At 34.5% G+C, this 15,698-nt stretch overlaps 1 protein-coding gene across 3 annotated transcripts in view; it reads right to left on the minus strand.

The window, feature by feature from the left end:
* The window catches only part of CNTNAP5 (contactin associated protein family member 5), a 723,905-nt gene that overhangs the window by 358,178 nt on the left and 350,029 nt on the right, over positions 1–15,698 (minus strand). For all 3 annotated transcript variants that reach the window (XM_016161356.2, XM_016161355.2, XM_016161357.2), the window contains exon 6: positions 10,598–10,782. In XM_016161356.2, coding sequence (XP_016016842.2) covers positions 10,598–10,782 — 185 coding nt within the window. The remainder of the gene's footprint in view (positions 1–10,597; positions 10,783–15,698) is intronic.

The following is a 15,698-nucleotide window of genomic DNA, read 5'->3' on the forward strand; positions in this document are numbered from 1 at the left end:
TTATTTGCCTTGGAGATAAAGAAGTTTTATCTTTGACTCCGTTTAAGAAAAACTCAGAAATTTTGAGATATACTCTACAAAAGGAAAACAAAAAAAATCATTACTTTCACAAATATTTGTAAAATATTTCTTTGATAACTCACAAAATCTTCCTTGTTCACTTATTGTAGTATTCAAATATTTTCAATTTGAGTCATTGATATTAAAAAGATTAATTTCTGTTTTGTAAATTGCATAAATCAAACATGTAATGCAAAAATATAATTAAATATTTGTTAATTTTATGTGTTATTTAAAGACTATCTTTTAGAGCAGTTTTAGGTTCATAGCAAAATTGAGAGGATGACACAAAGTTTCCCTTTAGACCCTCTACCCTCACACAGTCATAGCTTTCCTCATTATTGATATTCCTACTGGAGTGTCCCATTTGTTATAATTGGTGAACCTACATTGACATGTTATAACTACACGAAGTCCATAGTTCACATTATACTTCACTCTTGGTGTTGTACATTCTATGGATTTGAATAAAAGTATAATGCCATGTATCCACCATTATTATATCATATAGAATAGTTTCATTGCACTAAAAATCCTCTGTGTTCTGGTAATTCATCCCTCCCTGCTGATCCCTATCCCTGGCAACCACTGATCTTTTTACAGTCTCCATAGTTTTGTCTTTTCCAGAATGTCATACAGTTGTAATCATATAGTATATTACCATTTTGTATTAGATTCTGTCACTTATTAATATGAATTTAAGTTTTTTAAGCCATATCTTTTCATGGCTTGATAGCTCATTTCTTTTTAGTGCCATATAATTTTTTATTGTGTGGATGTACTACAGTTTACTTATTCATTCACCTACCGAAGGACATCTTCATCGCTTCCAAGTTTGGCAGCTATAAATAAGGCTGCATAAATATCAGTGTGCATATTTTTGTGGATGTAAATTTTTACTCATTTTTATGATTGTAAATATATAATAATAATTTGATTCTTCTCATTTTTATGTTGGCCAGCTACCCCAATTTGTAAAAAATGTTTTTAACACTCCAATTTATTCAGTTGTGATTTATAAAAATATTTGTCACAGGGCAATATTATTTTAAAAAGAGAAGAAATAAACTCTTTTAAATAGCAAAAGCAGTGTTTGAAAGACTTTGGGTAGAGAGTTTTTTAAAGAAGTCAAATAGTACAAAAGATACTGTATATTACCAAATTGCAATTTTCCATCACATTAAGGGGAACAAAACTTCTTTCTAGTCTGGGAAGAGGATGTTTGGAGAAATTTGGTGAAGACAAGAGTAGAACTAGATAGTAGCGTGGACCTGCTCTTTGGTTCTCTCTGGGAGATTGAAACCTGATAAGATTTGAGTGGATGTGGATAGAGGTCACAGAGATTTTGGAAAACACAGAGAGTTCTTTCTCCTCTGATTCCCATAACGGTGATGGTTGTAAGCCTATTAGAGATGCCTTAAGTTCATACTGGCCACAGAACAAAACTTTGCTGGAAGGAAGACAAATTAGCAATAGCTAAAGACAGTGGCAACATAAAAGTGTGTGAATGTTGCTTGAGAATGGCTTGGTCACTTCAGCATATTGTGAGGTAGGCTACTGAGGACCCTCTCCTCACCATCCTGTGAGAGCATGGTGGGAGAATATGAGTGAATCAAGGCTCTCAGTAAATGTGTAAAGAGCTGGTAACTGGTCATTTTTAGCGTCATATTTGTATTGAGAGAGAAAGAAAAAAAAAGATCATTGTCTATTTTCAATGCTTTTTTTTCAAATTTAGGAAAGCTAGTAATTATACAATTAAACATAAAATTCTATATTACTTCTTCTTCAAGGAGCAGGATTAGCTTCTCAGGTCCATGTCCTTCTGCATTCTTGTTCAGCCATCAATCTAAAAAGTGTTATTTTTTGTGCTTGTTTGATTTCCTAAATTTCTATTTTAAAATTATAGGAGTTCTTTTTCAGTTACTTTAATTGTGTTGTATAAACTTTTATTTTTATTGCCTCACTTATCACTATTGTATTTATAATAACACATGTATTTCCTTTAAACTTTAATTAGTGCCTTGGATTAATCTTTGTTATTAAGCCAAACCTGATTATATTCTGTGAACCTCTCCATTTAGTAATTTCATTGCCTAGGATATTTGTGATGACTTTTGATTTTCTATTCAGACTCTGGAATATTTCATCATGGGGCAGGTATTAATAATATCGAATATAGATTATATTTCAGCTTGTATCACCCATATGAAGTTGCCCAAAGGCCTTCGGTACACAGATCACAGAGCTGGAAAACCAGCTTCCATTAGATTATGGGCTTATTTATTGATTGAGGGCTTAAATTTGCCATAGGCTTCTGACCAAAATCTTTCATATAACCAAGAGATTTTTCAGTTAATATTAATCAAAACTATTTACTTTTTATTCTATTATCAACTCCCAGAAACAATTGCAAAAGTCAGTTCCAATTTTTTTGGTAGAAATCCAATTCACTAAGTAATTGTTGAACACCTACTTTCTGTGAGGCAGGATACAAGGCCTTGTGGTAGAATTAAGAGTAAATCACTCACCATTTCTTTCTTCTAGAAATGTGAGTCTCATCGCTAAGACAAATACATCCTCCGTGATATTGTGATTTATGGGAAATATATTTTGGTTGTTCGAATGTCCTTGGTACCTAGATAGAATCTCCTCAAACTCTTGAAATTTTCTGAGTGATGAGAGCAATGGGAATATCTTTTGTTATAACATTTTGTCTCTTGCCTTCCGTTCTTGAAAATGTTTTAAAGACATAAAGTTTAAATGAGTGTATTGTTATTCATAACAAACTCCTTTACACCACAACTGGATTTATGTTAATGAGGTGAATTTTAGAAAGAACCTAAGGATAGGGCTGATATCCAGAGGAATCAATGAAGACAAAATCATATTGATTTTTGAATATTTAATACAAGAGGTATAATTTAAACATAACAGACCCAACACATATTTGTTGAATTGCATCAAAAAATAACACTAACATTAATAATTTTCTTCTAACACAGCTTTTCCCTTATTGTCCTTCTTTTTGTTCATTTAGCTCTTTTCTTATTTTCCTCATTTGTTTGCTCTTGGTAAATTGCATGGTAACTTTCATTGGTGTTAGTGGTCAAAGGAAAAAGCAGACTTCACGTTGTAAAGTTTACTCACAGTCTCAGTGTCTCAAGCAACATGGTCTATTCAGTAACAGAAACCTGTTGGGTTCGCTGGTGTCACAGGTGGGCTCCAAATGGATGAAAGCCATGAGAAAGCCTGCTTTGATGTTAAATGCATGAAGTCACAGAACTTGCTACACTCTCTTTCTTTGATCTCATTCCCCTCTTTTCTCTAGCATTTGCTTGTCTCTTTTTCAATCTTTGATGTTACTTCATGACAATGAGTTCATCCTCCTTATTGGCTTTTCCTTTGGGCCTGTTTAAATTTGGGACTCTTTCTGTTCTGAAAATTCCTTCCTCTGTCTGACTTGCATTCCTTACACGTCTGAAATTTCTCATTTGTCAATATCTGTCTCACTTTTGCTTTGATAGTCTTCTTTGTAATGGAACAGATATGTGAAAAGGATCCAAAAGACTCTTCTTTAAAAATACTTAAAACCTTTAAAATTTGCACTGACTTTGTGTCTGTTGAGCCATATGGAGAGTTCATGCCCTTCTAGAGGAATGTTGTCAAAGGTTGGTTAATTCGTGCCATTTCAAATGAGGCCAGAAAGCCCTTTTCTTGTGAAATCTCTTGATTTTTAAATATTAGCATGGATTAAAATGACTTAAAAAGCAACTTTGATCTCAGCAACATTTCTTGTTGATATCAAGTACTTATCAATGACCATGCTTCCCACATAATATCCTAGGCACATGCAAGGAAGCCTTGATTTCAATAGCCTTCTTTATTGTTGTGTGTTTGTGCACATGCTTCTCACCTAATCTTCAGGTCCACATCTGCCCTATCTGCTCTGGCACTGGCTTCCAGCCCAAGCCCAGCTCTTGCCCCTTACACTTAGATTGTCTTTTGCCTCAGCACTCTCTCTCTCTCTCTCTCTCTCTCTCTCTCAAAAGATTTTATTTTAGTAATAAAAGTGGCATTTACTTATTAGTTTTATACATTGAACACTCTGCTTAGACTTTACTTCCACATTTTTTCTCTAACTTTTAAGTTGGATATTATTATTTTCTCCAATTTAAAGCTAAAACATACAAAAAAACAAACAAAAACAAACAAACAAACAAACAAAAAACACGATGGCATACATAGATTTAGCAGCTTGGCCAAGGCCATTCAGACAAGAGGTAGAGTTAGAACTTCAAGATCTTCAGCCCTATCTCCTACCCATTATACACACTGCCTTGCCTCTAGTGTCTTCAAGTTCTGATTTCATAAAGAAAATCTCTCAGTAAATCAGGCTCCAGGCTAAGGTAAACAATGTCCTAGTTTACTTGAAACTTTCCCATTTTTAAAGCTGAAAGTCTCACATCTCCAGAATCCCCTTAGTCTTGGATAAACAGTGAGACATATCATTTGGTAAGTTTTCTGCATTTCCCTGAGGGGAAGAAAAGGAGAGGTGATGTATAATTATAGCATAAGAAACCACCAGTATTTTCTCAACAGCATAAATCAGCTCCTCTTTTTTTTCTCTGAAAAGCAGCTCTATGTTCTTAAACTACTGGCAGGTTTTGCACCATGGTCTATATTCAGACCATCATTTCTATTACTGTTAGTGTTGTTCTTGGCCCAAATCTGTTCAATTACTAGCACGGTTCTGTCTCACGGAAATCAGGTGCTGACACAGTCTAATTGGTTCAACATATATTTATATAAATATACATATATATTTGCTTATTTGTTTGAATGAATTTACAATATTCTTACCTCAGGTTGTTTAAATAATGGGTTAAATCATGTATATATTAATACTCAAGCAATGAGCTCATTGGAAACCCTAATTTCAGTATTCATCAAACTTTTAGGTAAGAGGGGTTCCTGCTAAAAACCGATACCATAATGGGCCCCATTCTGGTCATTCTCCAGTCACATGCTTCCTCATAGCAGGGATAGTGAGGTATTTGCAAGCCAAAGACTATAGGAAGCTGGCACCACCTTTCTAAATCATGATCTTCCTACACAGCACCCCAGACCTTCCTACCTGAATGGTTCTGAAACTGCTCTGAGGCCCTTAACTGTTCTCTTCCCTATCTGTCCTCCTGAGGGTGGACCATGCACCCACAGGACTAAGGAATGACTGGGGGCAGCTATTTATAGTGTGGGTAGGGATGGAAAATGTGAGATATGTTTGTCAAGGTACATTTGGCAAAAGTAGAAAGAAGAATGTTTAATTCAAATTTGTTAGCTTATTTTTAACTCTTCAAGCTTATGGGATGTGAAACTTCATTTTCACTCTTGCCTCAGGCCTACAGATATACAAGTGGAGCCTGGCTAACTTTAAAATATTTTACTGATGATTGCATTAATTTAGCCAAACTTCGCCAGCCTCAAGTGTTATATTAGATGATTAAAAGCTACTACTACCTCCCCAATAACTAAAACAGTAAATATATATATATATATATATATATATATATATATGATGATAGGTGATGATAGATAGATAGATTGATTGATTTACATGATATAATTAACCCTGATGTGATAGGGTATAGCTCTAGAATAGCAGTATATGTTCTGTCAATGGGTCTGTGGAGCCTGGGAACCTGAATTCAGTCATCCTTCTAGCTGATGGTATCAAGGGCTCATCTGTGCATATGTGATCCCATGGCAGATATCAAATCAAAAACCTAGATTGTGAATAATGAATTATATTGTCATGAAGTAAACCTTAGGTTTAGATATGATATTTAACTCTATTCCTTTCAGAAGGATGCTAATATTGCTTCTGAGTAATGGAAGGTAAGAGTTTTCATTTTCCAGATTTAGACAACTACTTAGTAGTAAAGTGCTTAGAAACACAAAACTCCTGTCTCCTGTGTTCTTCTCCACTTGGCCGTTAAGGTGAATCTTCAGAGATTGGAGAGTTTCAGTTGTTCTGAAGACTTCTCTTACACATATATCTTGCATTCCAATAGAACCAACATCTAACTTAACTGTTATAGTCAATCTGTCTTTTTCTATGAACAATGGAGCAAGTTGACTATATACTCTGAAAAGGGGCTTGAATTCTTTGAAACAGAGGTTACTTCGTAGAAACATTTCATGACATGTTTCCCTCCCCACCCCAGGAAATACTTTTCATGAGGTACCAAAAAGTTCAGGCATTTCCTGAAAAAAAAAAAAAAAAAACTGTTTCACCTTTATAAAATGAGTAACTTCATTAAATTTCTTTCCCTAACTGTTGACATTCACTTTAATGCCACTCAGCTGTGATCCCATACAGTCTCTCTACACAGGAAACCACAGACAGGTAGATGTAAGCTTCAAAATAAATGTTAAATCAGGCAACTAGGTGAACTTTAGAACCATTTCTTATGCCGTTAGTGATAAGGTATTTGGGGAAATAGTGAGACTTAAATGATTTGATGGTTTTTATTGTCCTCATGTTTATAAAAGATATCTCTTTGCTATAAGACAATAACATTATTGTGCGTATTCTTTGTTTTGTTGTTGTTGTTGTTGTTGTTTTGACCATTTAACCTATTTCTTGTTTGCCCCTAGAATACTTGCTGGCCACTCTTGTGATGGCAGCATTTACCCTGAGATAACTGGCAGATTATAATTCTAACCTTACCCTCAAAGTTTACCATACATCTCCCATGCTTTTCAGAGAATTATATCAAAACAGGACTGATGCAGTTGGGACAGCTCATTTGAACAGAAAACAGAGGCCAAATGATCTGGGAAAAAAAAAGGATTGCAAAGGGGACAACTATAGCCAGATTCTGTAGTGAACTTATAAAACTGGAATGATGTGACATAAAGGTGTGACAATGTTGTCACATTCCACAATGATACTTTGATTGAAGTAGACAATAGAAATGGAAAGAAAACTAAGAAGCCATGTGTCATTGTGGATTATCACAAGAACATGGGAGCAGTAGACTCGGCTGATTGTATGATCATTTTTTATCCAACTGAGAGCAAAAGACACATGTTTCAGTATAAGAAATTCTTTTGCCACCTTCTAAGCATTACAATGCTGAACTCCTACATTCTTATCAAGAAGAGTAATTCTGAGCACATGATCAACCACATAAACTTCAGATTGACGTTGATCGAAAGAATGCTGGAAAAGCATCACAAGCCAGGTCGGCAATGTCTTTGAGTTAGTCTGTGCTCTGATGATGTCACACTGCTTTGCCTGTCTGGTAGACATTTCCCAGGAGCATACTATCAACATCAGAGAAACAAAAGCAAACTGGCCACTGCAGTTTTCTGCTTGTACAACGAGGATGGCAAGAAGATCCGGAATGAAACACAACATTTTTATGAAGAATGCGATGTTCTGCTTTATGTTACTCCATGCTTTGAAATTCCCCACATGAAAAAAAATTATTAAATACTCATCATATACATTTCTGTTACATTAGGATTAGAGACAAATTCTGTTTAGAAACAACTCCAAAGACAGTTTTTATATTTTGTTTTCACATTGAAAACCAGGTGGATTTGCTTCGGCCTCAAAGAGTCTTTATGTATAATTAAATGAATGCCGGCAGTGAACAGTACTTTTTTTCTAAACAGGAAATGGGTTAACCAAAGTTAACAAATGAGAATGATTGATATTCATAGATTTCTAGTGTTCAGCAACTCAAACAAATCTACTGGTTATCTTCCACTCTGAGTCACTGAATGACAAATCCTCTTTTGATGTTAATGAATGGTATATGTTATCGACAGTATTCTAAACTATGGTTAGAATCAAAAGGGAAAATTTTTCTTATAGCTCATGGTAGTGAATGAGTAAAAAATAAGTTAGGTCTTAAATTTTCAGTTATTTATCACCACCTCCACTCTTCTATTCTGTATCCCACTAGTGACTGGTATTATCTTCTAACCATCTGCCTAACAACCCTTTCCTTCCCCCTTCTGCCTACCCTTGAGTCTAACCTATGAAATAACTACCATAAAGCAGTGGCTCTCAAATATTAAGGTACTTCAGAGTCACCTGAAAGATTTTCAAAAGCAGGTTTTTAAGCCCCTCTCCCAGAGTTTCTGATTCAAGAGGTTTGCATGGGACATGGATTATTTTCATTTTTAACAAATTTTCATGGGATGCTGATTAGGCTGATTTCTGAAACATATATTCAGACTTATTAGTCTACAACATTAAATTGGCTGTGTAACCACCTTGCGAAAAACCCTTTTGTGGCTCCTTATCTCCCACAGTTTAATTTCCTTAACATAGTTCACATGGCCCATCATCCCCTGGGCCTCCCCTCATTCTAATGTTTTATGTCTCATTATCCCCTATCTTAAATGGTACATTGATAAAGGTTTAAAATCTCATTATTCAGGGTACCCCTCAACATAGAGACACATTATATATATATATATAATGTATATATGGATGTGCATGTATACAAATATAAGATTATATTTCTGATATAAACAATGCTTAGACAATTTACAAATAATATACAATAATCTTTACTATAACGATAATAAATTGATTTTTATGTTTTTGTTGCTTTTTCACTGAACTTTTTTATCTGTAATCACACACAGTCTCCTTCACATATTCTTTTTTATATTTCTTAATTTTTTTAACAACCCTTTAAAAATGTAAAAAGTTTTCTTAATGCATAGGCTGGAGAAAAATAGGCTTTAAGATAGACTTTGCCTGCAATCTATAGTTTGTCCATCACTGGCCTAGATAGTCCACAAAACAATAAATCAAACCCTGATTTATAACATTTTTTGATATCCATGGTGTAAATATCCCCACCATGGTGGATTTCAAGCTATCAAAGGAACGTTACTGAACACAGAATTGGGAAGAGATGTAGTATAACAGCCCAATGCAGTACATTTCTACCACACAGATACAGAAAGTCAAACAAACAAACAAAAAACAAAAAACCACAACCTCGAGTACATATAAGTAGATGCATAGAGTGATAGACAGAAATAATATAGTAAAATAATTAAGAATTAATTAATTAAATAAAATACTTTATTGAGTCTACAGCCATGCTACCCTGAACAAGACCGAACCTGTCTGATCTGAGAAGCTAAGCAGGGTCAGGCCTGGTTAGTACTTGGATGAGAGGCCACATAGGAAGACCAGGTACTGTAGGCCTAAAAAGTAAGGGATTGTAAGCCGACAAGGTCCTTGTAATCTGTGAGGTCAACCAAGGGTTGCCTCACTAAAAAAAGAAACAAACAAACAAACAAGCAAATGAACAAATAAAAATCTTTATTGAATTCTAAGTTTATATAACTAATTTTTAAAATAATAGCTGTATTTACCAGAAACTTATAAAATTCCTGAAAGTCTACCTGTTGGCCCTCACTAGTGCCAGTAACAGCTAGCTCCAGCACACCACTGTCTGTCTATTGTTTCAAATGTTATAAACATTGGACTGTGACATTCATTACCTATGCCCTGCACAGTGTGTTCTCTGGCCTGGCCTACATTTTTGACCTTCTTCATCAGGCTAATCCTACTTTTCTTTTGATACTTGGTAACCTCTCCTGCTATAAGGCTCTGCCATATTTCTAGGTTGAGCCGAGTGGCATCTCTCCAGTATTCCCGCAGAGTCCAGGGCTACTCTCTACTGTAGCTCCACCTCCTTGTTCTACACCAGTTATTCTTGGTCTGACTCTGCTTACTAGACTGTAAGCTTCTTCAGTTCAAGGACTCTGCCTTCATAATTTCTATACCTTCATTACCCAGAGCAGAGCCTGGTATACAACAGGGGCACAATGTATACTTTTTAAACTGAACTATTAGCAAAGATGGATAACTCTTGACTTCCAGTTTGCAGAACTCTGAACAACCTTTTTTTGTTTTGTACCAGTGGAGCATGTCACTCTGTTTCTTCTATAAGAAAGTAAGAAAGAAGCAACTGTCTATTTAGAGTCAAAAGTTTGCTTAGGAACGAAGGTAAAATTGAATGCCTACAGTGCAGATTTTAGATTCCTTTGGATTTTATTAATTAATAATCCTTATTTTTATTGAAGTATACTTGACATGGAAAATTATATTAGTATAATTTCTATATCTTCCATTATCTTGGCTAATTTAACTTGATTTTTGAAAAAAAAATGAATTAACCAAGAGACTAAACAGTGATACAGGGTGGTATAAGCAGAAAAACAAATATAAAGGAAACTTGCTGAATTAAAAATGCACATGATTAGCTGATGCCTGTGGGTTACCATTATTGCCCACACATTTTCCCCATGCTCACTGCTCAGATTCTCTCCAAGAAGTCCTCCACTGTAGGCTTCCTGGACTTTGATAGAGGAGAAGATAAGCCCCAGGATAGGGTTTGTCAGAGCTCCAAATCTTTTCTCTACTGCTCTTCTTTTTGCCGATTTTCGTACTGATCCTGAGCAAGGTGCCTGTGATCTACAGGGAGTGTCAACTCACCTCATAGTCTATGTCTAAGGCATCTGCCTCTCCCTTGGTCCGGAAGTGCTGCGTGTACTTGTCCACAGTGAAGTTCACCTGCTTGCCAACCCGCTCGATGAGGACAGAGTGCCAGTGCTGGTCATCCAGGAGGCTGCCCATGGTGGCCAAGGGTGGGCTGTTGCTGAACCGAGGTTTGCTATCAACTGTGAAGGGGAGAGGAAGAAGGAAGGCATCTGTGCCTGAGGGTGGTCTTGAACACTAGAATGTTCTGCAAGCAAGGTCAGCTTTCTCTACCCTAAAGGTAAAGATGATTCTATCTCTACAGGCCTATAACTATACTGGGCTTGTGAAAAAATTACAAGATTTGCTCAGAAATTCCAGAATCAAATTATAAGTCCATTGATGTGCACACCCATTTCTAGACATAAAATTACATGTTTTCAGACTTGAGCAATTAAATAATAAAATAATTCTATCCTTATGTCCACATGAATAATATTAAAAAGGGAGGTTATCACATTTAAAAATAATATACATTCTCTGTATTTGAATGTCTCTTGAATGAAGAAAGTGAAAGATAATGAACTGGATAAGTAAGGGAAAGGTAGTGGGAACAGTGAGTTAGGTAAATCTGTGGGCAAAGCCAAAGGGGAGGAAAAAATCATTTAGCTGTCATTTTTAAATGCTTGCTCTATTAAAAGCACTTAAGTAGGAATTTTATAACCTCCATTTTTAACCCTCTAAGGTAAAATTATTATCTACACTTCACAAATAAGGAATCTGAGGCTTAGTGAGGTTAAGCATGCATGTCCCAGAGGTGAAGCCAGGCTTCCAACCCAGACCTACATGACTCCTTGCATCCGACCATCTGTGGGTCACATGTTTTGATTCTACCTAAGTTGAACTTGGAAGACAACCCTTGGGAGGATGTGACATATTTAGGCAGAGAGGTATTTTTTAAATAAGCTCTGTCTGGTTTCCCCTCATCTCTGTCCTTTCTTCAATTTTAGGAAAGTTCCTGCCTATACCCTATTGTAAAAAGATCACAGATTTTTTTTATGTGCAGAATGGCTCAGGCACAGCAAAATGAACAGTTAAATGCTATAATGATTATTTCTATATATACTTTTATTTTTTTATATTAATGTAACTGAAAGCCAAATGTCTCTTTCCTCTCCTCTTCATATATGTTTTAGCAGACAACTATAACACCTTGCTCACAGTGTAACATTAGGGTGTAGGAATTGCCATTTTCCAGCAGGCTACTCACTTCACCTTCATTGTGCCCCTAAGTCACCACTTCCTAAAAAGCGAGACATCATACTTATTCTAATTGAAAAATGAGAGCCAATGAATTAATAACTAACTTTATTTCATTCATTTATTCTTTATTTATTCCATGAATTTTCTCATAATTTGTCAAATTATTATAATGAATTAATATTTTTCTCTTGCTTTCAACCTCCCTCACTCCTTTCTACCCTCCTTCCTTCTTCCCTCTTTCCTTCCTTCCTTCCTTCCTTCCTTCCTTCCATCCTTCCTTCCTTTCTTTCTTATTTCCTTCCTTCTTTCCTTTTTTCCATAAAGAGGTATTGAAATATAACTGTGCTTCTCACAGTAACAGGTAATGTATAAAGTAGATAAAAGAGATATAGAATTAAAAGACACACTGCTCTGTGGAGGTCTGATGTAGAGACTCTCAATTAGTAAATCCATAAAATGTATGCCAGTGGAATATATAGGTTAGCTCAATGAGCCAAGGAAATGCAGGGTGGAGAGTTGTGAAGGCCTCCTTATGGAGCAGTAACAGGCCTGAGATAGATACTTTAAACCTAAAAAAGGAATATGGTTGCACAGTTAGGAGAAGCACATGCCAAGCCTTGGAGGGATAGTGTGGAACAATGTAGATGGATTCCACATGGCCCAATGCCATGACCACACAGCTCTGGTTTATAACATTCAGAACCAGCCTGCTAATATGCTTACAGCTTGTATTGTACCTTTAAGAAATGGGAGCCATTGGTGAATTACTAAATAAGATATTGCTAACTCTAATTAACATTTAAGAAAGGTTATTTTGGCTGCTGTATGAGAATTTGAATAGAAGGCAAGACTCAAAGTAAGACTGGCAGTAATCTAGATCAGGGACAAAGGGGCTTAGTTAAAGAGAGAACAGGAAGGATGAATTTCCAAGAGGAAATAAGATGTCAACATATAGTTACCCCACACATCACTTGCATATTAGAAGTGGAAGTAATAATGGAAGACTCACCTAAGGATGTGTTCTTGGATTTTTGAGCAGTCATGTGAAAAGTTGTATCAGTCATGGAGTAAGAAAAACAGAACAAAGAACACCTCTTCCTCTCTCTCTCTTTATCTCTCTCTGTCTCTCCCTCTGTCTCTCTCTCTCTCCTACCCTCACTCCCCCCTACACATACACACACACACACACACACACACACACACACACACACAGCCCCTAATTTCTCTTATTTATGAAACAAAACTTGTCCAAGAGTTAATGATTGGTCAAATGGAACAATAAAACGCATAGTCATCTTAATAGATAAAGAAAAAACACTGCAAACAATTCAGTATTGAATCCTGATAACAACCATCAGCAAACTAGAAATAGAAGAGAATTTGCTGAACTTGATAAAGGTCATCTACAGAAACCTACAAAAAGCATCATCCTTAATGCTAAAAAAAAAGAATGTTTCCCCTTAAGACTGGGGGTGGGGCAAGTCAAGAATGCCAGCTCTTACCATTTCTATTCAGCCTGTACTACAGGTTCTAACTACTGCAATAAGGCAAAAAAGAAGAGGCATCCAGATTGAAAAGGAAGAAGTAAAATTATAGAAAATCTTGCAGATTCTACCCTCAAAATGCTAGAATTAAAAAATAAGGATACAGTACGGGAGAGTTGTACAGAAGGGCCATAAACAGAGGCATACCCTTTATTCATATTGACTGGTGTCAATATAATATAATTATATAATTTAAATATCTGAATTGTATTATATGTCCAGTGTACCTCAGTAAAAAAGAACCAAAAACATATTCAACAGATATAAGAAAAGATTTAGAAATAAGAGAGCTAACAATTGTTTGAGGGAAACAGTATGCCTTATATAAAACTGTTGCTTCTAGGTAGTAAGTTAAATAAAATTAATATTAGGATTTTTGCTTTGAATTTGATGTGCACTTCACTTTTTTTTTTTCTTAAAGGGAAAAAGGCCATTAAACAATGATTTCTTAATAATAAGAGGATCTTTAAATCCTGGAGCTTCAAGTAGTAAAATTCCAAGTTGGTTGCTGCCACCATATTCTCTTTTCATCCACTGCCACCACTATCACCACCATCTTAATGGGTCAGAACATCTGAATAGTGAGAAGCAGAAGTGCCCTGGTTACCCTATTCTTACTCTCATCAAGTTTTAAAGTCAGCCTCCCTCGCCTGTGTTATAACCTTGATTCACAAATTTTAGTACTATTATTTTATCAAATGATTTGAGTCATACATCTTCTTAAATAAAATGTAGGTACCTCTTATTTACTGGATAAACCTTAGTTAACACACTTATCTTTTCATGTAAACTAGCTCATGAAATTTTCATAAATTCTTAAACAATTGGTTGACCTTTCCCCAAAAGTGAATTAATATTGCTTATTGTTTACTTGTTTGTTTACTTAGTCAATTCTTTTTTAATGCCTAAAGATAATACAACATGAAATGTACCAAAATTGAAAAAAAAAGTCAGTAAATATTGAATTATGTAAAATGTGCTCACCACTTTTTAGCTGGTAATTTACTTTACAGAAATATAGACTGAGAAAACAAACTGAAATACAGTGGAATGATTTTTAAATGTCTAATAATTTAAAAATTGAAGATAACATTTAATTATTTAAAAAGAAAGAAGAAAACCTTTATATAAACTTAGAACCACCAGATGGTATATTATATAGGTATCAAAATCTAAATGATATCTAAAAAGTACTTCTATTATTCCAAAAGCACACTCAGTAGTGACTGCCATTTTTGATAGAATAAAAAAAGTAACATTTAATAAAGGACGTAGTCAATAATTTACACCTATTGATTTAAAATATAAAGTGATATGGAAAAGTGTAAATATACACTAAATAACAACTATGGAAAAGAAATAGATAAGCATATAAAATGCAAGAATGCATTTACTAAAATATTAACAGGTTTTGATTATTTTTCTTTTTTCTGTGTTTTAGAGTGAATATAAATATTTTTGATGATGGAATAAATAAACTTTTAAGAAATATAATCTTTACGTTTAGTAGACGATTCATTGAAAACTGCATGCAATGTATAAATTATTGGATCTCTTCTGCATTATAAATTAGTTTTTAATTAACCAATAAATGGCAGACATGAACAAATTTCACTCAGTCTTCATCAATTATTCTATGTTAACATTCAGAATTCTTGAATTAAAACAAATTGAGTGAAAGTTAATTTAAGCAATTGAAGAAACAGGGAATTTCTGCTTTTCATCAAGTAGAATTTTTTTCTTTTGCTTTCTTATTTTATTTTATTTTGTTTTATTTTATTTTATTATTAGTTTCAAGTATACAGTGCACTTGTTGAACATTTTAACTGCATCTATATTAGGTGTTTCCAGGAAAAAAGAAGGATGGTAGTCCTAGGAAGTATCCTATTATTACAATAAAACTTAATTTTTAAATGATGATAAACTTCATTCTGGAATATACATTTCATGTTTAATTTTAGTGACAATTGAGGTTCAACTACTAACTTTAACCAGTTTACAATTAATTAAGACAAGATAAAAATTCCCTTTGGCAATTCTGGAGGCAAAGACAATAAAAATATGCAGAAGCTATCTTTTAGGCCAAAAAAATTTTAAGGGAAATATTATTTCTAATTAAAACAAACTGGTTTCCATGTGGTTTGAGGTATAGTTAATATGAAAAGATGTAAATGTCACTCAAAATTCTAAAGAATATAACAATTTGTATAAGAAGCTTGAAATATTTATAAAACATTTCTAACTTATTCTTTTCATCTCCCACCCCATAATACTGTGGATAAACATGTCAGTTTCTTCACTTTTATAACTAA

This window comes from Rousettus aegyptiacus, unplaced genomic scaffold, assembly GCF_014176215.1.
Source record: "Rousettus aegyptiacus isolate mRouAeg1 unplaced genomic scaffold, mRouAeg1.p scaffold_m13_p_2, whole genome shotgun sequence".
In the NCBI taxonomy this organism is placed as follows: Eukaryota; Metazoa; Chordata; class Mammalia; order Chiroptera; family Pteropodidae; genus Rousettus; species Rousettus aegyptiacus.